This window comes from Sitodiplosis mosellana, unplaced genomic scaffold (assembly GCF_009176505.1).
Source record: "Sitodiplosis mosellana isolate CC-2019 unplaced genomic scaffold, AAFC_SMos_1.0 Smas_scaffold_1, whole genome shotgun sequence".
Classification (NCBI taxonomy): domain Eukaryota; kingdom Metazoa; phylum Arthropoda; class Insecta; order Diptera; family Cecidomyiidae; genus Sitodiplosis; species Sitodiplosis mosellana.
In genome coordinates this window covers 16,445,794-16,465,074 of record NW_022595244.1, presented here as the reverse complement: position 1 = coordinate 16,465,074, position 19,281 = coordinate 16,445,794, and the positions used below count along the sequence as shown (strand labels likewise).

The 19,281-nt window shown below is 35.7% G+C and overlaps 6 protein-coding genes and 1 long non-coding RNA gene across 15 annotated transcripts; 2 read left to right on the top strand and 5 right to left on the bottom strand.

The window, feature by feature from the left end:
- Positions 1–285: 285 nt before the first annotated feature.
- LOC129576690 (DNA repair protein RAD51 homolog 3-like) lies at positions 286–2,690 on the top strand. The gene is made up of 6 exons (XM_055462127.1): positions 286–559; positions 648–754; positions 851–1,035; positions 1,099–1,227; positions 1,325–1,519; positions 1,595–2,690. Exons 1-6 carry the CDS (start codon positions 399–401, stop codon positions 1,646–1,648), a joined length of 831 nt encoding a protein of 276 aa, XP_055318102.1. The 5' UTR covers positions 286–398; the 3' UTR covers positions 1,649–2,690.
- On the bottom strand, positions 1,775–15,056 carry LOC129576670 (annexin B9). 9 transcript variants are annotated; one of them, XR_008688912.1, is made up of 7 exons: positions 13,338–15,056; positions 10,096–10,152; positions 5,784–6,208; positions 5,417–5,700; positions 5,149–5,330; positions 3,057–3,275; positions 1,775–2,839 (listed from the first exon to the last, which is right to left on the bottom strand). XR_008688912.1 is itself a non-coding variant. In XM_055462040.1 (6 exons), exons 2-6 carry the CDS (start codon positions 10,126–10,128, stop codon positions 4,574–4,576), a joined length of 981 nt encoding a protein of 326 aa, XP_055318015.1. In that variant the 5' UTR covers positions 10,129–10,152; positions 13,338–15,056; the 3' UTR covers positions 1,775–4,573. The 9 variants fall into 9 exon arrangements, 8 of the variants coding, with proteins under 8 accessions (XP_055318015.1, XP_055318047.1, XP_055318025.1 ...); XM_055462040.1 differs by having other exon boundaries at positions 1,775–4,630; XM_055462072.1 differs by having other exon boundaries at positions 1,775–3,275.
- Positions 9,378–10,732, top strand: LOC129576705 (uncharacterized). The gene is made up of 3 exons (XR_008688922.1): positions 9,378–9,492; positions 9,575–9,752; positions 9,824–10,732. It is a non-coding gene; the product is annotated as an uncharacterized LOC129576705 (long non-coding RNA).
- LOC129576694 (tigger transposable element-derived protein 2-like) lies at positions 13,363–14,952 on the bottom strand. The gene has a single exon (XM_055462143.1). It carries the CDS (start codon positions 14,950–14,952, stop codon positions 14,215–14,217), a length of 738 nt encoding a protein of 245 aa, XP_055318118.1. The 3' UTR covers positions 13,363–14,214.
- A 146-nt stretch (positions 15,057–15,202) lies between the features above and the next one.
- Positions 15,203–16,188, bottom strand: LOC129564713 (tigger transposable element-derived protein 2-like). The gene has a single exon (XM_055438884.1). It carries the CDS (start codon positions 16,046–16,048, stop codon positions 15,266–15,268), a length of 783 nt encoding a protein of 260 aa, XP_055294859.1. The 5' UTR covers positions 16,049–16,188; the 3' UTR covers positions 15,203–15,265.
- A 28-nt stretch (positions 16,189–16,216) lies between these two features.
- Positions 16,217–17,167, bottom strand: LOC129564714 (tigger transposable element-derived protein 6-like). The gene has a single exon (XM_055438885.1). The coding sequence runs from the start codon at positions 17,067–17,069 to the stop codon at positions 16,293–16,295; it is 777 nt and encodes a 258-aa protein (XP_055294860.1). The 5' UTR covers positions 17,070–17,167; the 3' UTR covers positions 16,217–16,292.
- A 189-nt stretch (positions 17,168–17,356) lies between these two features.
- Positions 17,357–19,275, bottom strand: LOC129564707 (elongation factor Tu-like). Its single transcript, XM_055438877.1, has 5 exons — positions 18,810–19,275; positions 18,660–18,751; positions 18,041–18,577; positions 17,747–17,975; positions 17,357–17,634 (listed from the first exon to the last, which is right to left on the bottom strand). Exons 1-5 carry the CDS (start codon positions 19,195–19,197, stop codon positions 17,435–17,437), a joined length of 1,446 nt encoding a protein of 481 aa, XP_055294852.1. The 5' UTR covers positions 19,198–19,275; the 3' UTR covers positions 17,357–17,434.
- Between the last annotated feature and the right edge of the window lie 6 nt (positions 19,276–19,281).

The window sequence follows — 19,281 nt, the reverse complement described above, 5'->3', positions numbered from 1 at the left end:
CGTATCCCAGAGATACGTTAAGTACACAATGTGTCAGTGCGTTAAGTATTTTCAACGGATTACACACCGTGTATTTGTTTGAATATTTTGACGTTGATTCAATGAAATGAGTTTGGAAAACTGACATTTTTTTACGTTTTTTTTTTGAGTCGCTTTTCAGATTTTCAATGCAAAGTCTTGAACATTTGAAATATCTCTAAATTCCACAAAGATGTTTGAATTCAAATTGATTGAAATTGAACGAACCCGTTTGACCAGAACGTTTCCGTTGTGATGTGTTGAAAGTGCGCGCTTTTTGAGTAAATGTCAAATTGATGGAGCCAGAGAAAAAAACATTGTTTACGTCGCCGTCTTGAAATATAAGAAAAAAGAGACACTGTTCAAGCCTTTCTAGATAGATGTTCAGCAAAAGTGCTTATGAAGTGTGGAAAGAGGAGAAAGAGGCTGGCGTTATTATCACACTATGCAGAGAAATGGATGATGCAATTGGTGGTGGCATTCGCATCCGGTTGATCACTGAATTCGTCGGTGGACCGGGAACGGGAAAAACTCAGTTTTGGTAAGAAGACGCTCATCAATCGATTTAATCCTATCCAAATTCAAATTTTGGACAACCAATAGAATTAAAAATGTATTTCGTTTTTAAGCTTACAGCTATGTGTTAATGTCCAAATACCGAAATGTTTGCAAGGATTAGAAGCGGCCGCTGTTTATATCGATACGAACCGTGGATTTTCTATTAATAGAATCAAAGGTAACGCAAATTCATATTTATGTAAACATATTTGAAAAAAAAAAAAACGATTTTAAAAACGTCATTAAAAGCTTGTTCTAATATTTCACCCATTAGAAATTGCTTCGGCCACACAAGCACACTGTGATCGTGTTTATCGAATGGAAAAATCTGCAGCTGAGCCAAATTCATTCACCGTTGATTCGATTCTCGCCAATATCCACTGTACTTTTTGCAATAATTACATTCAGCTTTTGGCAACAATTTATAGATTAGACGCTTTTCTCGCGAATAATCCCAAGGTTACAAGAGAAACACAGAATTACTCTCTGCGCAAAAATGCTCTAACAAAATTGCATTTCTAGGTTCAATTAATCGTAATCGACTCGTTTTCATATCTATTTCGGTCAATTGATGAAAATGTCAACCTAGTACAAACAACCTATGAAGCCTTATCTGAATTGCAAAAACTTGCCGATAAATATCGATGCGCGGTAATTTTTTATTGCATTATTATCTATGTCGAACAGTTTATCGCTGATGAGTCATGGCACTGATGGAAACTTGATGTGCATAATGGTTTATATTCAGGTGGTGATAACGAATGAGCTCACGACCCGAGTTATACCCGACGGACCATCATGCATCGTTCCAGCTTTAGGCGAAAGCCATTCGCATCGTGTTAATGTTCAACTCACTTTTGGGCGCGATGAAGACGATCGCCGGCTGTTCGTAGCGAACATCGATAAGTGTTTCACGAAATGCGAGCAGAAGGTGGCATTTCAAGTAAGACAAACGTTTGAAATTAAGCAAATATTTCAATAGAATGATAGCATTTTCTCTTTCTTCCGAATTATCAAGATTACCAAGGATGGGCTGCGACCATATAAACTAAAATCAAAATTGCCGGATTAAGCTGAATCCCGCCCATAAAACTTACCCATTACAATCTCAACCGTGCCATTATATCTCATAAGCAATTTGCGTGCAAAACCTATTTCCATAAAATAGTAAAACCATAAAGAAAACCAACCAATCGCATTTTAGTCAGAATTTCAGACAGTTTATTTTTCAATTCAGAACAATCACAATTAATGCAGTAAAATTCATAAGATCTCTAGTAATAATTTTTATCAGAAACAACATCAATAAAATGAAACAGATTCGTTCTTCTCAAAGGCATGTTATTTTAATAAAATTCAATGTTTGCACAGCAGTTGCTCGAATGTAGGAAATGAGTGTTGACTTTCGATGTTGTTTTTTGGTCGTTTTTGGAGTATAAAAATGAAATTTGATCCAAAAGTGTTTTTCAATTGAAAATTTTCAACATTTCTCATTTTTTTCGAGCGTCTGTTGCACTATCAAATTCGTTGTGCTTGAAATGTGAAACAACGGCACATTTTAACAAATTTTTTAAATATTATTCATCTTTCTCAACTATGGCTGCTCGAAATGAGTGCAAAAATGTAACGTGCTACACTAATTTGTTCTTTTAGAAAAAAATGTAATGATTTGATTAGATATCGAAGCTAATGTGAGTCACAATCAAATGGTGAAAAAAAAATAATGTGAGTTGTAGCCTTTTTCTCATTTAAAATGTGAAAATGCTTTAATTTTCTGCTAATGCAACCAATACGTCGCGATAATCGCCGGAGAGGTCATCCTGAAATGTATTGAAAAAGTTTCCAAGAGAAGAAAAAATTGATCACAAAATAATCTCAAGCATGGTTTGAATTAATTAATGTTTTAAATTAAAATTTTGAAGAAAAAAATTGTATACAACAGCACAGCACGCATGCATGTCAAAGTTCAAATGTAGGCCACCAATTCAATGATTGAATTTTCCAAACAAAATGTATAAGAGTGTGTACAAAGAAAAATTTATGAGTATTAAACCGTGCAAAAAACTAAAATTCTACATGTAAAAATAATAAAATCACTTAAGAGATAAATAAAACAGTATTGTTTTTAGTGCCAAATATGAAAATGGCGAGACAGCAGCCCCGATCATTCGACGGAAGGAAGCATTTGATTTCAGATATTTTTCTTTTCTTAATAGCAAACCAGATGAACCAAAACTGATGCAACTTCGCCACCGATATCATCCTGTAATAAACAAATTCCGAACAATGAAGAACATTTCCGATCTTATTTAGTATTTTATCGAATAGATAAATTCGAATTCAATTCATGCAAGCCCAAAAAAAATGAATTTCGTGTTAGTTTGTGTTCAGAATTTTGAAATTGCCAAAGCGAAAAGAAAAAAAAAACAAATTATTAGTTGAACTAGTTGTAAAATTGGAGCACTACAATATTGGTTTACAATTTCAAAAATTAGCTTCTTCTTTCTAAGTATTGTTTTGCTTTCTAGTTTCAGAATTAAATGATTGTATTCACAAAGAAAAAATTAATTGGTGATTTTGCTGCTTAACTTTATCCGAGTACTATACACATTTGGAATGTTATTTGACGAGATGGAAACAACGTCTTAGTAGGTCGAAAGCATTTCAAGCACATATTTGTACTCGACTGCTAATTCGTCCTGCAAATTTCACAAATTCACAAAAAAAACACACATCATAAAAATAGAAAAAGAGAAAAATAAAAATCAAAATTCAAAAATTAATTCAGTTGCAAATTGCAATGGTAATTTTAACAAAAAAGAATTTTTGGTGCTGGAATAAAAGAAGCTGTGCAGAGTTAGTTCAATGTTCATGCAAAATCTTCGAAATTTAAAGAGATCATTAGTTCGTTATTTCGGAAAACTCATTGGGAAATATGTAATTATGATCGTTTCATGCGGACATACCGAAATTCATGCTGAATGTAATTAAACGAACTCATTTTGCCGTATGTGATCAATTGCGTTAAAGCAGCGGCGGCTTATTTCGTTAGCCAGTTGTAAGTGAGAGAAGAATAAATACGCATATACAAAAAAAGACGCACATATGAAAAAAAAACGGGCGAATGTACGAATGTACGATGAAGCACAAATGACCGAAAATGAGAGTGGGATTGTGTCTGTATTTGATCCGGCACTCGTCACAATTGAGTTTGTTGTTGTTTCTCGCTTGAAAAAAAAAACCACAACATAGGTCTAGCGGTGTTTTTGATATCGCCGCGCTTAGAAACATGAGCGTGTATTGGTGCTGGCCAACTTGATGACCTTGAGTGCTTATTTTGTGTTCGTTATTTTCGTGTGAATTTTAGCATTTGAAAAGCCGTTCCATAACTGAACTGTTCAATTAAGACTTGAATGGGCCATTAAATGAGCCGATCATAAAATTGTTTGCATGTTCGTTTTTTTTCTCTTCTCATTTCTTGTTCGCTTTAACACAATTATCCTCCATACGAATTAAATGCTATAGCATAGAAACAAAAAAAAATTCAACCCAAACTGAGTGAATTTCGTCTCAATTTGTATTTTAAAATATATTTCCATATCGATTTTTAACAATAGTTTTCTTTAAAAAATAACAATATTTGCTGTATTTAAAGTGTACATTAAAATATCGGTAGAAAATCTAATGCAATGTTATGTAATGCTTTAAAAAGAAATGTCCAGAGAAAATAGAGTTGGTGCGATAAAAGCAATCGGGTGCATTGATCTAATGAAAAAAAAACTAGATATATCGAGGGTGTTGTTTCCGAGCTCCTTGAATTTTGACTAAAATCAACCATTAAAAATACGATGCGAATGCATGTATGTTTCGACATTCACATCATACTTTAATTCAAAGCTGAGCTCTGAACAAACATATGATAAATTAAAAAGGAAAATGAATCGATTGTCTTGATGCGTGTATGTGATTCGTTTTGCATTCGCTTAAGTAATCATGTTTAATATCCTCCAACAATAGCCAACAGGGCCCTCTTATAATCTCCAGATGTGTCACCCTGCAGGATGAGATACGAGTTGGCGATGACGATTTTGGTTTTTGAAAAATAAAAATTTCGTTTTTAAAATTATTTCACAGTAATGAACAGAAAAAAAACTAAAATCCAAAATAAACTATGCTACTATTTATATTGATCGAACTATAAAAAAGCAAAAAAAAATTATGCACATTGGATGCAGTTGACCAAGTGCCTACGATTTCCCTATCGCCTACGATTTTCAATAGAGCTTCCAATTGAATTGGGTATTTACATATTTATAAGTCAGTAGGAAACGACTACTTCGTGATGAACTACTAAGACATATGCAATATTCATGCGTTAAAAGATTGATTTTTTCCAACATTCTACTTGACGACATTTGACATGCACGTTGCACATTTCGAAACGAGACAAATAGAGATAGACAAGAACTACCCAAAAGCAAAATGTTCAGAAACCCAATTACCAAAGAAGTTACTTTTTGAATAAATAGAAAGAGTTTCGTAATTTTCATGCTGCTGCTAGCATCAACCTACCTTGATCCATGACTCTAGGCTCTTGCCATACTTGTTTTCAAAGGCGATTTTGATGTCACCCAAATCAATTTCCGAACGGCTAACAATGATTCGGATCAAAGTTTTGTCGTTGGTGCCCATGCCGGCCATGGCATCGTGCAAGCGCTCAGCAAAGAAATCGACTTTCGATTTCACACATTTGGCTGAAAAAATGAAGATGAAATCACTTGAACATCAATCAAAATTTTTATAAGCGAGAAAAATGAGACGAAAAAGTTGAATAATGTACCGATGGCCAAAAATCCCTTTTTGACGTCACCGCTAAATTCGCGCTTGATGGCATCTTCGATGCTGTTTTGGCTGATGTTTTCGTATTCTTGGAAAATTTGGCGCAATTGAGAGTATGATCGGGTGACCAAAATTGAGTTGAACACAGATTCATCCGTGCCCCATTGACCTTCACCGGCATTATGGAGAGCTTCTGCATCTCGAATAGCGGCGGCTTCGTCGATGGTTTGGTCTTCGTTACGATTTCCTTGCACCAATGAAACGCAAAGGCGTTTGAAGTGACCGCTGGCAAGTGTTTTTATTACGGTTAGTCTCGCGCGTTACCGATGATATTGATGATTAATTCCGATTAGAATTGTTGGACTTACCTGGTGTCACCTTTCAAATCGTCTTCCAAACTGCGTCCATAGTCACGCTGATAGAATTCAGAAATCGTTTTAATACCATAGTTCGATAACGTGGCCAAAATTTCGATGATGGCTTCTTCGTCCGAACCCAATCCGCTAACGGCGTCATTCAATTCCTTGGCATAGTATTGGGGAAGTGGTGTCATCAATGCAAGAATCACATCTTCGAATTTACCGCCCAATTCGGATTTGAGCTCCTTAATCAAGTCTTTGCCGTATGCAGTTTTGAAAGCGTCAGCAATTTCGATACGTTGTACAATGCCACGGCGAGCAAGAATCTCAATAATTGCCTTTTCGTCGGTTCCGAAACCTTTCATGGCCGTACGCAATGTAGCAGCATCTTGGTTTGGTTCGAACGGATCAGCTGGGTAAACGGTTGGTGTGCACTATATTGGGCCAAGGAGAAGAAGAAGAAGAGTAAATCAACGACATTTAAAAAAAATAAGATTTTTCTCTCTATTTCACTTTGTGAAGGTCGTACTCCATTTCCATTCCATCACAAATATTTTCCCATTTTATTTGCCATTTAATGGTGGCACGACGCCGGCTTGACTCTCGTCAGCAGCACACTTTTTCTCTATATACATCTTAACATTTTCCGTTTCATATGCGGAATGAAACTGAGATGAGTTTGAGATATATCAATTTTCTTTCTTATCCATCACCAAACACAACGAAATGGTTTTATTTGTTGCCTGGAGCGTGTTCTATTTGCAAAGTGTATATACATCATCAATGTTTATGCCCACAACGATGATGCTCCACTATCTACCTCATGTCTAATGCTGTACCATATAGTTTTCGGCGAGTCTAATCGAATAAAAAGATATTTTATGGCATGACATCGATTTCGTTGATGTCAGAAACGAAACCATTCCCCATACATACTCGGTAGTGTTCTGTTTGCTATATTGGACCGTACTTTTTATGATGTACTAATCAGAAACGAAATGGTGTATTCAATTATGCCACATCATTTCAAAGGAATTTATCTGAAGTTGATGCAAAGTCGGCGATTTATCACAATACAAAGGCCAAAAATGGAACAAAAAATAACACAGCCAATTCAATGTCATTTCAGCGACGAAAATAGCTTTGAAATATATTCCAGAGTCATGCTCTCATAATTCACTGGATTAAATAGCCAATTTTAAAGTTGAGCTTTGGTTAAATACGAATGCCTTATTGTCTTTAGAATTTTATTCCTTGAATGACCGGTATTATTCTAGCTCATCACAAAAACACGCTGACCATATCTGATGAATGAATCGAGTTTAAAAAATCAGTGATACGAGCAGCGTATACAGTGTGAGCTATTGTGTGAATATGAGTGTATTTGTTACTTTTTTTTCTCGATTTAATCATCCAGTCATCAATTGTGAATGTCGCTTGGGCGATTATGCTTTTTCTCCGAACTCAACGCCGCTTGCGATGATGTAATGGTTTCACATATACATATAACAAACGACATGACCGCTGATGAGATCATCTTTCCTTGTTGCCTATCCAAACCCGATAAAAACTTAAAATTCCAACAACACACACTCTGTTTTTTTGGGTACTACACAAAATTATTCCGCTGGTGTCGAATGCAATTCGGATATGACCGATCGAACAAAATCGAATGAAGAAATGATTTTTGGCCAACTTGCAATTCTAATCAAAGGACAATTTGCTATTCACCTATTCACTGCGACGAACATTTTGAATAAATATAAGCGTATTAAAGACGGACTTTTAGAACGAAGTCACACTGATAAGAAAATCCAAGAATATAATCTACGAAATGAACGTCGACTCAAACAATTGTGACTAATTTGAAATGTTGGGCCGACGAAAAAAAAAATTAATTTTATTGCAAAATTTGGAATCAAACCTTCTTCCACATTTCAAATGGATTTAAAAATTGCGATGAGACGAGTGTATAAAAAAATAAAATGACTATGGTAAACCAAGTTTGGGTTGTTTTTTTTTTCTATGAAAACGCTGGATTTCTTGCAGGAAATCGAAAGAGCAGTGCAGAATGCTTTTGATCGTCGCAAAGTTCACAGTAAGACTGAAGCTGATACTTGGAAACACACAGAGCGAGTAAACCAGTCGAAATTCAGTATGAATAAGTCAGTAAAGTAACGATATTTTTTTTTACTGTGCCCAAATACATACAATATCAACCACTCATCGCATATACATATACTAACTATATCAAATGCCATGGTTTTGAGCCACACAACATCCTTGTCAAACGCTGTCGATTTTCACATACACACACTTCTTTCCCACTACCGCCGCGATGGATTTGTTTTTGTTTCTTTTCCATGTGTTATTTGTTATTCGCCACCGTGTATGCCATCAAATTCTATCGATAATATGATGTGTTTGGTTGTTTATACAACAATAGCAGCAGCAGCACGCTTCGTTTGCGGTGGTTCTTCTTCGTATTCGTTTCACACATTTATAACACGGATTTTGTTATTTTATTACCACTTAGTCTGATTTTTTTGTGTCGCTATTCGGCTGCATTTCTATATACTTGACGCGAACTATACAAGAAATGACTTACTCGAAGACTGTTGATTACGTGCTTTTATTAAATGAACATTTACACATAACTTTCGGTGCGACAACAATCTTCATGCGAACGACTGTTATTTAGTATCAACAATATCATTTACTTCGGCCAAGTTATTCCATAAGGAAGAAAAATATTCAAATACTATTTATGACGCGCTTTTATTGTGTTGTGTGGCATAATTTCGATCCAAAAAAATGGCAAACTTTTCCACTAAATTTGATGGGAAATCTACAGCAACAATTCCTTTCTACACACCTTACCGTACACATGCTAGGCACAATAGCACAAATATCACACCCGGAAATTCTCCGTTCAGGATCAACATTTTCCAAAGTTGTGTGACGGAACAAACGGAACAAGCAACTGTGTGTTACAAATAACAGTTTCGCCTTTCGACTACAAATTTAAATTGTTTTTAACTGATCAACTATCAACGCTTGAGAAACGAGGCGCTTTATCAGTAAAACAATTTTTCAGACGGCGGCGTATGTAAGAATTCAAAAGAAATTCATAATAATGCACAAACACTGAGTTCATGTACTGCTAGCCGTGCTATCAAGAGTCATGGAAACAGATTGCAATTATACAAAGGAAATTCTGAGTTATCACAATACTTTCCCAAAGTCTAAAAAGACGAACACAAACAAGTAAATAATATTCTTTTCGATTACATTGTCGCTGATGTCAACACATCTAACCTTAGATTTTAAACAAACGGCAAAATCAATGGGAAAATATTATTTTAGGTTTCTATCAATAGAGAGCGTAGAGAGAGATAATACGTTTTTGTCACGAATATACACGGAACACACATTTCACATACGCTGCCGCGTACATATGCAGCGTTAAAACAATATGTTTGATTAGCGCATTTCATTCAATCAACATCAATCGTTGTCGTCATTTTTTTCGCCCGTTTGCATCGCATCGGATTTCTAGGTGCTACGCCTATTACAAAACAAATTTGACTTTAGAGTTGTTTGGTCGCTGGCAACATTGCATGCCACACGGAAGTTTCAGTTCTTTTTTTTTTGTTCCATCAAATGGTTTATTTATTGGAGAATAGAAACGTGTTGCGTGCGCGATAATGTGTGATGGGTAAGATACATATATGTGGAATTGCCATAGAGCCATAGAATATTTTTCTGGTTTTCCTTTCAATGCTGTGCTTATTTCACAGAGCACAATTTGTCACCGTTGGGTTTTAATGACGATGACGAAGATATGGGTTGGTAAAAGATGACTTCATAGCTGCTTATGAATTATTTAAAGTGGCCAATGTTCGCGGTCTCAGCTCACACCTTACCATATTTTTTTTTGGCAAATAAACCAGTTTTCCACTGCCACGCTATTTTTACGTTCAACTATTTCTGAATATCCGTTTTTTACTTGCTTATCAACATGAACTGAGAAACCTATCTGTATATAGTTTTGTTTGAGTGTTGAAGTTTTGACAAAAAAGAAGCGATATGAAAATTGTTCCGATTGTAATTTCACGGCACGTTTCAACCATTTCAAATGGCAAATCAATAATAATGGAAGATAAATCGATGGTCGAAATCCTTGAGCTCTATACCATATGATTTGGTTTGAATATACAATTTAATGATTTGTACTTTAAAAGGAAAATTGTGATGGATCGCAAAGAACGATATTTTGTAAAAAAAAAACGAATTATGCCAGAGTTGCAATGAACCTTACCTGGAATGGGTAGTACTTTGGTGAGTCGCTCATGTTGACGCTTTTTTTTATATATATCTGAAATGAAAAAAATTGAACGAATCAATAATCGAACGGAACATGTGTTTATATATGGAATAATAATTGGATTTGTTGTGTGCAGGGTTTGAGCTTTGAGGTTGTTTGTGATTGGATGTAAACGTCGTTTGAACTTTATCAAGTACTTGAACAAATAAAGGACGTATTCTGTTTTGATGGGTCGGTTGTGAATTATTTCTAACGTCAAAACCAACATATATCCTTGACAAGGACATGGGAACTAGAACACTTGCGGCGAATACAAATGCATGCTAAGTTCATTTAATATTCCAAAATGATCGCTCTTTGTTTGGATGTAATACGTTTTTCCCTTCTACTAGATTACTATGCCGAGTCGATTCAACAGTGACAAAGACTTTGATTTGTATCATAATCACTTTGACAATAATAAAATTACTCGGTATAATTGCCCGCAGAACCACAAACAATGTGCTACAGTGATTTGTTTATAAACGATGACAGCATCAAATTCCAATGTAATGTCAATCTCGACAAATTTTCCAATTCCAGCCATCATCCAATTTGTCGAAGTCGTTACGTATTTAATGAGTCATGTTTGTGGGCAAAAAACAATTGATTCATTCAAAAAAAATTGATTCAGCGTGACGGAACATCAGTCACTGGTGCAATGAATGTGATGAAAAATTTAAATGACTAACAACGTCATCCACGTAGATTTGATGAGCCAAGCAAAGCACAAACAAGTTTCATCGTCATCGATGACGATTTTTTCTGAATATTCGCAAAGCGCAAGTTGAAACTAGTTTCGATGCGTATCAATCACACGTTTGTCGATGATGAAGTTGGACTTTGGTTGCAATCAAGTTTTTTGTCACTTGAATTAAATTCAATGAATTTTTCATTCGATCATGAATTGGTTTGCTACTGAAAGTGGCTGAATAAAGAAATGAAGAATGAGTCATTTATCTTCATGCCAATGTTCAATTAGGAAAAAAACTAATGAAGACGTCGTTACTACCGTAAACATCATATAAATAATTATTTATTTACATTCGTACAGCAATTAGACACACCAACTCGTAGCGAAGTAAAATAAATATTTTGTTAGTCAAACAAAAGGTAATACGACGATAAAACGACAGATTTTCCAAACAAATCGAAAAGAAATAGTCATAAAAATCAATATTTCTGATTATTATCGGTACTATTTCTATTTGATTGTAGCAGAAAATGGAATTTATGGTTCATATTCCCCTTATAATTTCATTAAATCGCCATGCATTCAATGTACTACAATTATGCCATATCTGATGAATCGACGTCGATTATGAAAGTGTTCGCTTGAAATAATAACCGACACATCTAGTTGGAATTTAATAATTCAATACCATATTCATTGTAAATGAATGAACGGATGAGGCGCAACGGATAAAACCAATGGAATTTACACTATTATTGCTACTAATGTTCAATTCGATTCATTCATAGATTTTGCTGGAATTTTGCGATTGAAGATAGAAATGAATAACTCTAGGCTGTTCAGTGTTCATGGATTTATCACTGGCAAATATACATTAACAAGTCATTTCATCGAATCAATAATCCATAAACTAATAAATTCTTCGAAATTGTGACGACAGCAAAATTCCAATAAAAGTGTGTAAAACTTCATAAAAGGTTTCGGTGAAACTTCATCTGTGTGATTGATTTGAGCAATGAAACTTTTCGAATATAATAACAATCACGAGAATTTTCGGCCATAGAGACACACTTTGCAGTGGCACATTTCATGCGAACAAATATTCTCAGATCAGCATTCACATCACGCATGAGAGAATGTTGAAATTACTTTTCCAACCGCAAGCAAATGCGTATCAAGTGGAAGCGCCTGAAAACTTAGACATGACATTATAATTCATCTTCGCAACTCGGTTTCAATATAAATACGTCATAAGACTCATACAATCAAATTCTGTAAATTTTCGTCACACACACTCATAGTCAGTCTCAAGCGGCAGAGCTGAGCTACAGATAGACACACAAAGCAAAAACAATTACGAGTAGAAAAATGAATACCGAGTAACGACAGTCGCACACTGTGTACAAACAATGTTTTATTTTTTCATATTTGGAATGAGAAGTTGATTATGACTCTGGCAATGTTGTTTGTGTTGTGCTTTTTGCCATTGTCTTATTTTCGCACCTTGATTTTGTAAATGCGATAATGGAGAAACAAAAATGGTGTGTTTGTTTCGGTAAATGGCAAACATATGCCACGAACATTTTATTCCTCGCTTCGTCGTGTCTTGAGAACAGAACAATCGGAGTTTTTTTTTCTCATTAATTCGGTCATGCCAACATATATTCACAATGAGAGAATGAATTAATTTAAAAGAAAAAAAAAAGAATTGGATACGAATGGAAGAAGTGCGCAATAAATCAATGTTGTGTTGATGGAGATGCTGATGGAAAAATACAATAATGATGCGGGCAAGAATTCGAATAACGGTCTGCAGCGTCAGCATTCTTCATATACGCACCAGAATAACATGACGTGGAAGCCACACGAAAAAGAATATTAAGATTATACATAAAGAATTAGACAAAAAGTGATGAAAGATGTGTTATTTCCAGGCTTATCCGACTTGTTCTCAGTTTGTGATCAGCTCAAATTGATTTTAAACTCAATTGCTAATCTTGCTTCGTCTCACTCTCGGTACGAACATTGCAAATGAATTACGTCATTGCAAAGTTTTAAGCGAGTTGTTTTTTTTCGCTCACTCTCTGTCATGTTTACAGGCACATAGATGACGAACGCATAAAGTTTTGCACTGAAGCATACACAATCTTAAATGCGTTGGCAACAATTCAGTGTACAACGTCACCATTTTCCAGTTTAATTAACTTTCTTTTTACTTTGGAATGTTGGAAATTCAATTTTGCGACTTTTCTCTCTGACAAATGAACCAATTTATCCATTTTTATCATCAAATGAAGAATAAGAAATTCACTTAATTTGAAAGCCGTTTGATTTGTAGATATGAAAAGAAACGGCTTCGAGCATTTAATTAGAGACAAAAAAAACGGTTCTAATTGCGATTGAGCGTTTTCACATCCAATTTAAACAAATGCCAGCGTGACGAATTTAATTGAAATTGTAGTGGATTGTTTAGAAAAAGGCTAAAAATAATACTTTTGCTTACTTAATAAATGGAAATTCTATCGGAATTATTGACACACCCAAGGTTCGTTCTTGTCACACACGAAAAAAAAAACTTGAACACTTTTGCACAAAAAGCTGAACTAAGAATTCAACGAATTATTCTTATTAGCACGAGATACTGTGTTTCAATGGACACACACTAACGCAAAAGAAGTTTGTGTTTGAAATTTTTTTTCTTTTTTTACTTTTTCGTTCGAATACAATGAACTAAAAATGAAACACACTTCGGAATAAGCGATTCGGAATGCGATGCCGGCGAGATTCAATACTGAACTGAAAGCCGACCGAGTAAGTTAGCTGTCTTTTTAGCCGAACGACCGTCATGCGACGGACGGTGAATTGCTGTTATTGTTGTTGTTGCTATTATTGCAGCAGTCACCATAACACACTCACAACTCCACCATACGATATACACACAAATAGAAACGGACGACCTACCGATTATCAACACACGTTGAACCGATGGTATGTATTGGAACGATGTGGATGTGTGTCGCTCGGTAAGCGGTACAACATGAATCGTATGGTAATTGCAAATTGTCTTCGTCAATCTGTGATTCAATTATGTGTCATGTGTTTCCGTGGTATTCAATTTATCAGACAGTCCTCTTCAACGGCAGAAAAGTGGAAGTTGCTAATTCATCGAATGACAAATTGATTTCAATTTACTGAGAAGAACATGTGAATGAGATAATCTAGAAGAATTTTTTGTAGTACACAAATTTTCGCTTTTATTGGGCTAGTAAACAACATTAGTCACTTGATACGAAAAACTAACTAACTCATTCTTAATGGTCTAAACGAATTCGGTTTTGAACACTTTTTTGTCATTATTTCTAAGTCATCGTTTTTATACGCTATTTCCTTCCTTTGCGTGCTTTGGATTTGAGTTTTCGCAGCATGGTCAAGTAGAGTCTGTCCATTCCCCGTTGCATTGACCATTTTATCACAGTTTCCAAACATCGATATGCTTCGTTGTCGTCAACAAATTCCTCCTCCGTAATCTCAGCCTTTGGTTTTATCGTGCATGTGATCTGTTGTGCAAAATTCGGCTTACAATCCGGTGTCGTTTCAATCAAATATTCAATTGTTTCACACTCCAGTGCGTCGTCTGTGTTGACTGTCTTACGTTTGCGTGGTTCAGTATTTTTATTACCGCTCAGGCGACCGATACCGAAACGTTTTTTGAAATTTTTTATCCAACCTGTGCTTGCCGAAAACGTGTAGTTATTCTCTTGGAATTCAGCGTAGAAAATTTGGGCTTGGCTACGTAACATTGCCGTTGAAACGTCTACATTCTGATTGCTTTGCTCTACATACCATTTATATAGCGCTTGTTCCATTTTCGGATGAAACGTTCCCCGCAACGTTCTTCGATCAGTATTATTTGGATATATCGATGTAATCGCCATGTGAATGGTTTCTTTTCGCTTTTTAAATCTTGATATTGTCGATTTTGATATGCCATATTCTGAAGCCAAGTTTGTCGCAGACTCTCCCTGATCCAGTCGCTCCAAAATTTCCGCTTTGTCTTTCAACGATAGAAAATTATTCTTTCGACTTTCGTCGATTATCACCTCACTCTCGTCAATCATGTCTGTACAATTTGCTGGCTACACAGAACTCTGATTAAACTGTGGAAAATACAATTTAATCTCAACAGCTCAGATGGAATAATGTTGTTGTTTTGGTTGCTATCGAACCAAAAAAAATACAATCCATTGACATTTGATGAAATGTCAACGTACGAGAATGCGAACGTTCAATGTTCTCTGCTGTATATACGAAAGAAATGAATGTAAACAGAGTATTAATGAATGAAAACAGAGTATTTTGATTCAGATTTTATTTATTTTCCAGAAAATTATTTTTTTTTACTTAAAAACTACTCTTTTTAAATTATAGCTTCTATTTACTAACATATTTCACTTTGGGGCTCATTTTTATTTGATTTTTCAAGCTTCGTAACATTGTTAAATACAGAGAATCAATAGTGTTTTCGGTTGACCATCGAATCACAGTGTCGATGCATCGCATTGCATCTTTTCTATCCACATTTTGCGTTTCAGTTTGGCTAACATTATGTGAGACTGTATGACTGCTATGTTTACTGGTTTTCAGATGATCGTCACTTGATTTTGTAGCTTCAAAAAGAGTTGGTTTCTCATTCGATTGGGAGGAGCTATGTGCCAATTTGATGCCATATCGTCGCTTGAATTTGGTCAGCCAGCCAACACTAGCACAAAAACTGTAATTACTCTCTTCGAATGTGTCGTAAAAGAACTGCGCCTTCTCTCTGAGCATTGATCCAGTCACTTCAACATTTTGCTGACGTTGCTTCTTATACCATTCATAGAGAGCTGCTTCGGTTTTCTTGTAAAATGTACCGCGCATCGTTCTTCGGTCGGTATTGTTTGGGAATATGGTTGTCACTGCGTTTTGTATTGTTTCTTTCCGCTTTTTGAAACGTGAAATTGTCGATTTCGATATGCCATATTGACGAGCCAAATTTGTTGCCAATGCCCCTTCATCCAGACGCTGCAAAATTTCTGCCTTGTCCTTCAGCGATAAAAAGTTATTTTTTCGAAATGCATCAGCGGTCGATTCACTTTCAACGGTAGTTTCATTTTTTGACTCATCTTGAACTCGACTTGATGAAGAACTCTTCCTATTTGTCTCGCTGTCAGACATTTCACTTTTTTATGAGAAATTTTATTGAGATAAGCAATAATCAGTGGTTTGTTTACGTTTTTATTGAGCGATAGACAAAAAAAATTACCAACTCTGACAGTTCGCAACGACTGTCACTGTCATAACAATGAACGTGCGGGGTTCGTTCAAGGAATCATAGTCATAGACTGTATCATAGAAATCATGTTCTTATTGAAATTTTACTTTGCATTTGGTCTTAAATTGTTAATGATTGTATTAAAACTTATGTTCTAGCTTGATATCGTATGCGTTCTCGTAAGCTCTTGAGCATTGTCAAATACAGCGGTTCGATGTCATTGTCAACACTCCATTGAATCACCTCATCCACGCAATTCATGACTTTTGAGTAATTTTTCCCTTTGTTATTCGACTCGTTCTTTTCCAGAATCAATGGTTCATCTTCCAAATTGCTTACTGTCACAAATGCTGGCTCGTACAAAACATCTTCAGTTTTTACCTCAACATCAGGTTTTGCTTCGTTCGCATCGTCATTGTCGTCATAGTTGAATGCAATGTTATCGGTTGTGTTGCGTTCCCCACGACAGTTTTTGAGTCGAATCCCGTATCTTTTCTTAAATTTTTCCATCCACCCGGGGCTGGCACGAAATTCCAAATCATTTTCGTGGATATTCTTATTCAATTCACGGGCTTTCAGTCTTAGAATGGATCCGGTCACGGGAATACCTTTGTCGCCTTGTTCCACGTACCATTTATGAAGTGCACTCTCCATTTTGGGATGAAATGTTCCTCTGAGTGACCGACGTGATAAGTTATTCTGATACATGGACATTGCCTCTTCAAGGGATGTTTTACACTTTTTCAGCCGCGAAATGGTTGATAGTGCTATCCCATATTCACTTGCAATTCTTATCGGTCGGACACCGTCATTCAATTTGTTGAGAATATCGAGTTTTGTCTTCAATGATAAGAACTGATTGCGTTTATTTTCCTTTTTCCTAGTCGATTCACCGGACTTTTCTATCGGATCATCTTCTTCCATTTTGATCGTTTTTTATTTTGCCAATTGTAAACTGATGAACTCTGTGATTTTTTTGTTTACTTTCTGATCGAACTATTCAACAACATTGGCAAATGACAATTTACTACGACACAAATACAAAATTCAAATGGATACGTTTTATGACCAGTGCACTGAACCTAGGAATATTATATTTTGAAAAAAATTCGTGAAATATTCAACAATTGAATTGAATTTTTTGGGCATTTTTGTATTTTACTCTTGATCCAACAGAAAAGAAAAATGGTGTAAAAATGGAAATAAACTCATTTTTTCATTCAATTTCGTATTACGTTTAATTTTCTTTTTTCAAACAAAACACAATTGCATGTAAAATGATCGATTTCCTATTCTTTAATTACAACTTCGGATAGTTTATTTTTCGGCACATCAACAATTTCGTGCTCTTTAGTGACGACTCCGGTTAACACGGTCGTTTTGCCTTCTCTGATGGTAAACCGTTGTCCAGCGCTAATGATCATTGGCCGAAAGGTGGTCAATCGTGCTGTAGCATGCTCTCCAGGAATTAATATGTTCTTCCCTTCCACTGTTTGGATTGATTCAAGTCAAAATTAATGATTTAAAAAAAAATCGCAAAAAATTGATTGGTAAATCAATTAAATTAATAGAAAAATCTGGAAAAACATATGTTTACTTACAAAAGTCCACTCTGCATGGTGTATTCCACGTTCTACTGAACATTGTATGGGTAAACTTTGAAATAATTGGTTTCGTTCGGCCACCTTCACTTTTTGTGAGCATGTAAATCGATGCATCGAAATGGTTGAGAATTTTCATCGAATTACGTTTGCACAGAACCATGCCGCGACGGACTTCATCTTTTTTGATATCACGAATATTTACACCTATGTTTTCGCCTGCTTTGGCCTATGAAACAAACAATAAATTTCAAAAAAAATTCTAGAATTGAAATGAAATAGTAAAAGCAATACCATTGGAACACTCTCGTTGAAAACGTGTAATTCCTTGACGACGGTCTGTAACTTTTTACCGTAGCCAAGAATGTCGCATTCGTCTTTCTTCTTCAGAACTCCCCGTGACAATGTTCCAACAATAACTGTGCCTCTATTCGGCACATTGAAAATATTGTCGATTGGCAGTAAGAATGGTGCATCCAAATCACGTTTTGGCGTTGGTATATATTTGTCTAAAGCATCTAACAATCGATTAATTGATGGTTCACCATATTCAGATTGGTCTCCATTCAATGCGAGCAACGCTGAGCCATAAATCACGGGCGCCTTTTCACCATCAAAACCATATTCGCATAAAAGTTCCCGCATTTCAATTTCTACCAACTCCAATACATCCAAATCAACTAAATCGGCTTTGTTAATGTACACGATCATATTCTCGACGCCCGTTTGCTTAGCCAACAATAAATGTTCACGTGTTTGCGGCATTTGACCGTCTGTTGCAGCCACCACTATGATTGCTCCATCCATCTGAGATGCACCAGATATCATATTCTGTTGATGGAAAATCGAATTGAACTTTTAGTGTTAGTTGACTAAGACGTTTGGTATTGAAATAACATGCAATGAAAAGAACCTTTATGTAATCAGCATGACCGGGGCAGTCGGTGTGTGCATATGATCTTTTCTCCGTTGAATATCCGACATGGGCTATATTGATTGTTATCCCTAAATGAAAACAACAAATTAAAAATCTTCCACATTCCGTCAATAATCCAATTTTTACCTCTCTTTTGCTCTTCGGGTGCTTTGTCTATCTCTGCATAGTCCACTGAATCAGCTAAACCTTTTTTAGATAGCACCTTTGTAATGGCTGATGTTAACGTAGTCTTGCCGTGATCAACGTGCCCGATGGTTCCAACATTAACATTCACACTGTTTTTTGCATCATTTTTATTCTCATTCGGTGCCGTAGCAAGAGTTCTATGTTTGCACTTGGGAAGAATCCTATTGAATTTTTGAACTAAACTGAGGTTATGTCGTCTTGAAACTATATGCGAAGAAAAGTCTCTACAATGATTGATTCCCGGTTTTACTGCATCAAAACGAAAACAATCATCACTGAATTGCGTACCCAAGCTATGGATAATTCTCCTCGAAACTAGTCGAAGCATTCCACAGAGCTTCTTTTGTGCCGATCCAAAAGGTTTGTTTTGATTGAATTTGACAATTACAATTTGGCATTTCTATGTTCAGTG

What these genes read in the sequence shown, in the direction of transcription:
- LOC129576690 (XM_055462127.1), top strand. Translation starts at nt 399, where the DNA reads ATGTTCAGCAAAAGTGCTTATGAAGTGTGGAAAGAGGAGAAAGAGGCT. An exon ending in TTCTCGCGAATAATCCCAAG is followed by an intron (nt 1,036 to 1,098) that starts GTTACAAGAGAA and finishes TTGCATTTCTAG; the next exon opens with GTTCAATTAATCGTAATCGA. An exon ending in AGCAGAAGGTGGCATTTCAA is followed by an intron (nt 1,520 to 1,594) that starts GTAAGACAAACG and finishes CGAATTATCAAG; the next exon opens with ATTACCAAGGATGGGCTGCG.
- LOC129576670 (XM_055462040.1), bottom strand. Translation starts at nt 10,128, where the DNA reads ATGAGCGACTCACCAAAGTACTACCCATTCCAG. An exon ending in AAAGGGATTTTTGGCCATCG is followed by an intron (nt 5,331 to 5,416) that starts GTACATTATTCA and finishes TCATTTTTTCAG; the next exon opens with CCAAATGTGTGAAATCGAAA. An exon ending in GCCTAGAGTCATGGATCAAG is followed by an intron (nt 4,631 to 5,148) that starts GTAGGTTGATGC and finishes CTCATCCTGCAG; the next exon opens with GGTGACACATCTGGAGATTA.
- LOC129576694 (XM_055462143.1), bottom strand. Translation starts at nt 14,952, where the DNA reads ATGATTGACGAGAGTGAGGTGATAATCGACGAAAGTCGAAAGAATAAT.
- LOC129564713 (XM_055438884.1), bottom strand. Translation starts at nt 16,048, where the DNA reads ATGTCTGACAGCGAGACAAATAGGAAGAGTTCTTCATCAAGTCGAGTT.
- LOC129564714 (XM_055438885.1), bottom strand. Translation starts at nt 17,069, where the DNA reads ATGGAAGAAGATGATCCGATAGAAAAGTCCGGTGAATCGACTAGGAAA.
- LOC129564707 (XM_055438877.1), bottom strand. Translation starts at nt 19,197, where the DNA reads ATGCTTCGACTAGTTTCGAGGAGAATTATCCATAGCTTGGGTACGCAA. An exon ending in ACCCGAAGAGCAAAAGAGAG is followed by an intron (nt 18,752 to 18,809) that starts GTAAAAATTGGA and finishes GTTTTCATTTAG; the next exon opens with GGATAACAATCAATATAGCC. An exon ending in ACCATGCAGAGTGGACTTTT is followed by an intron (nt 17,635 to 17,746) that starts GTAAGTAAACAT and finishes CAATCCAAACAG; the next exon opens with TGGAAGGGAAGAACATATTA.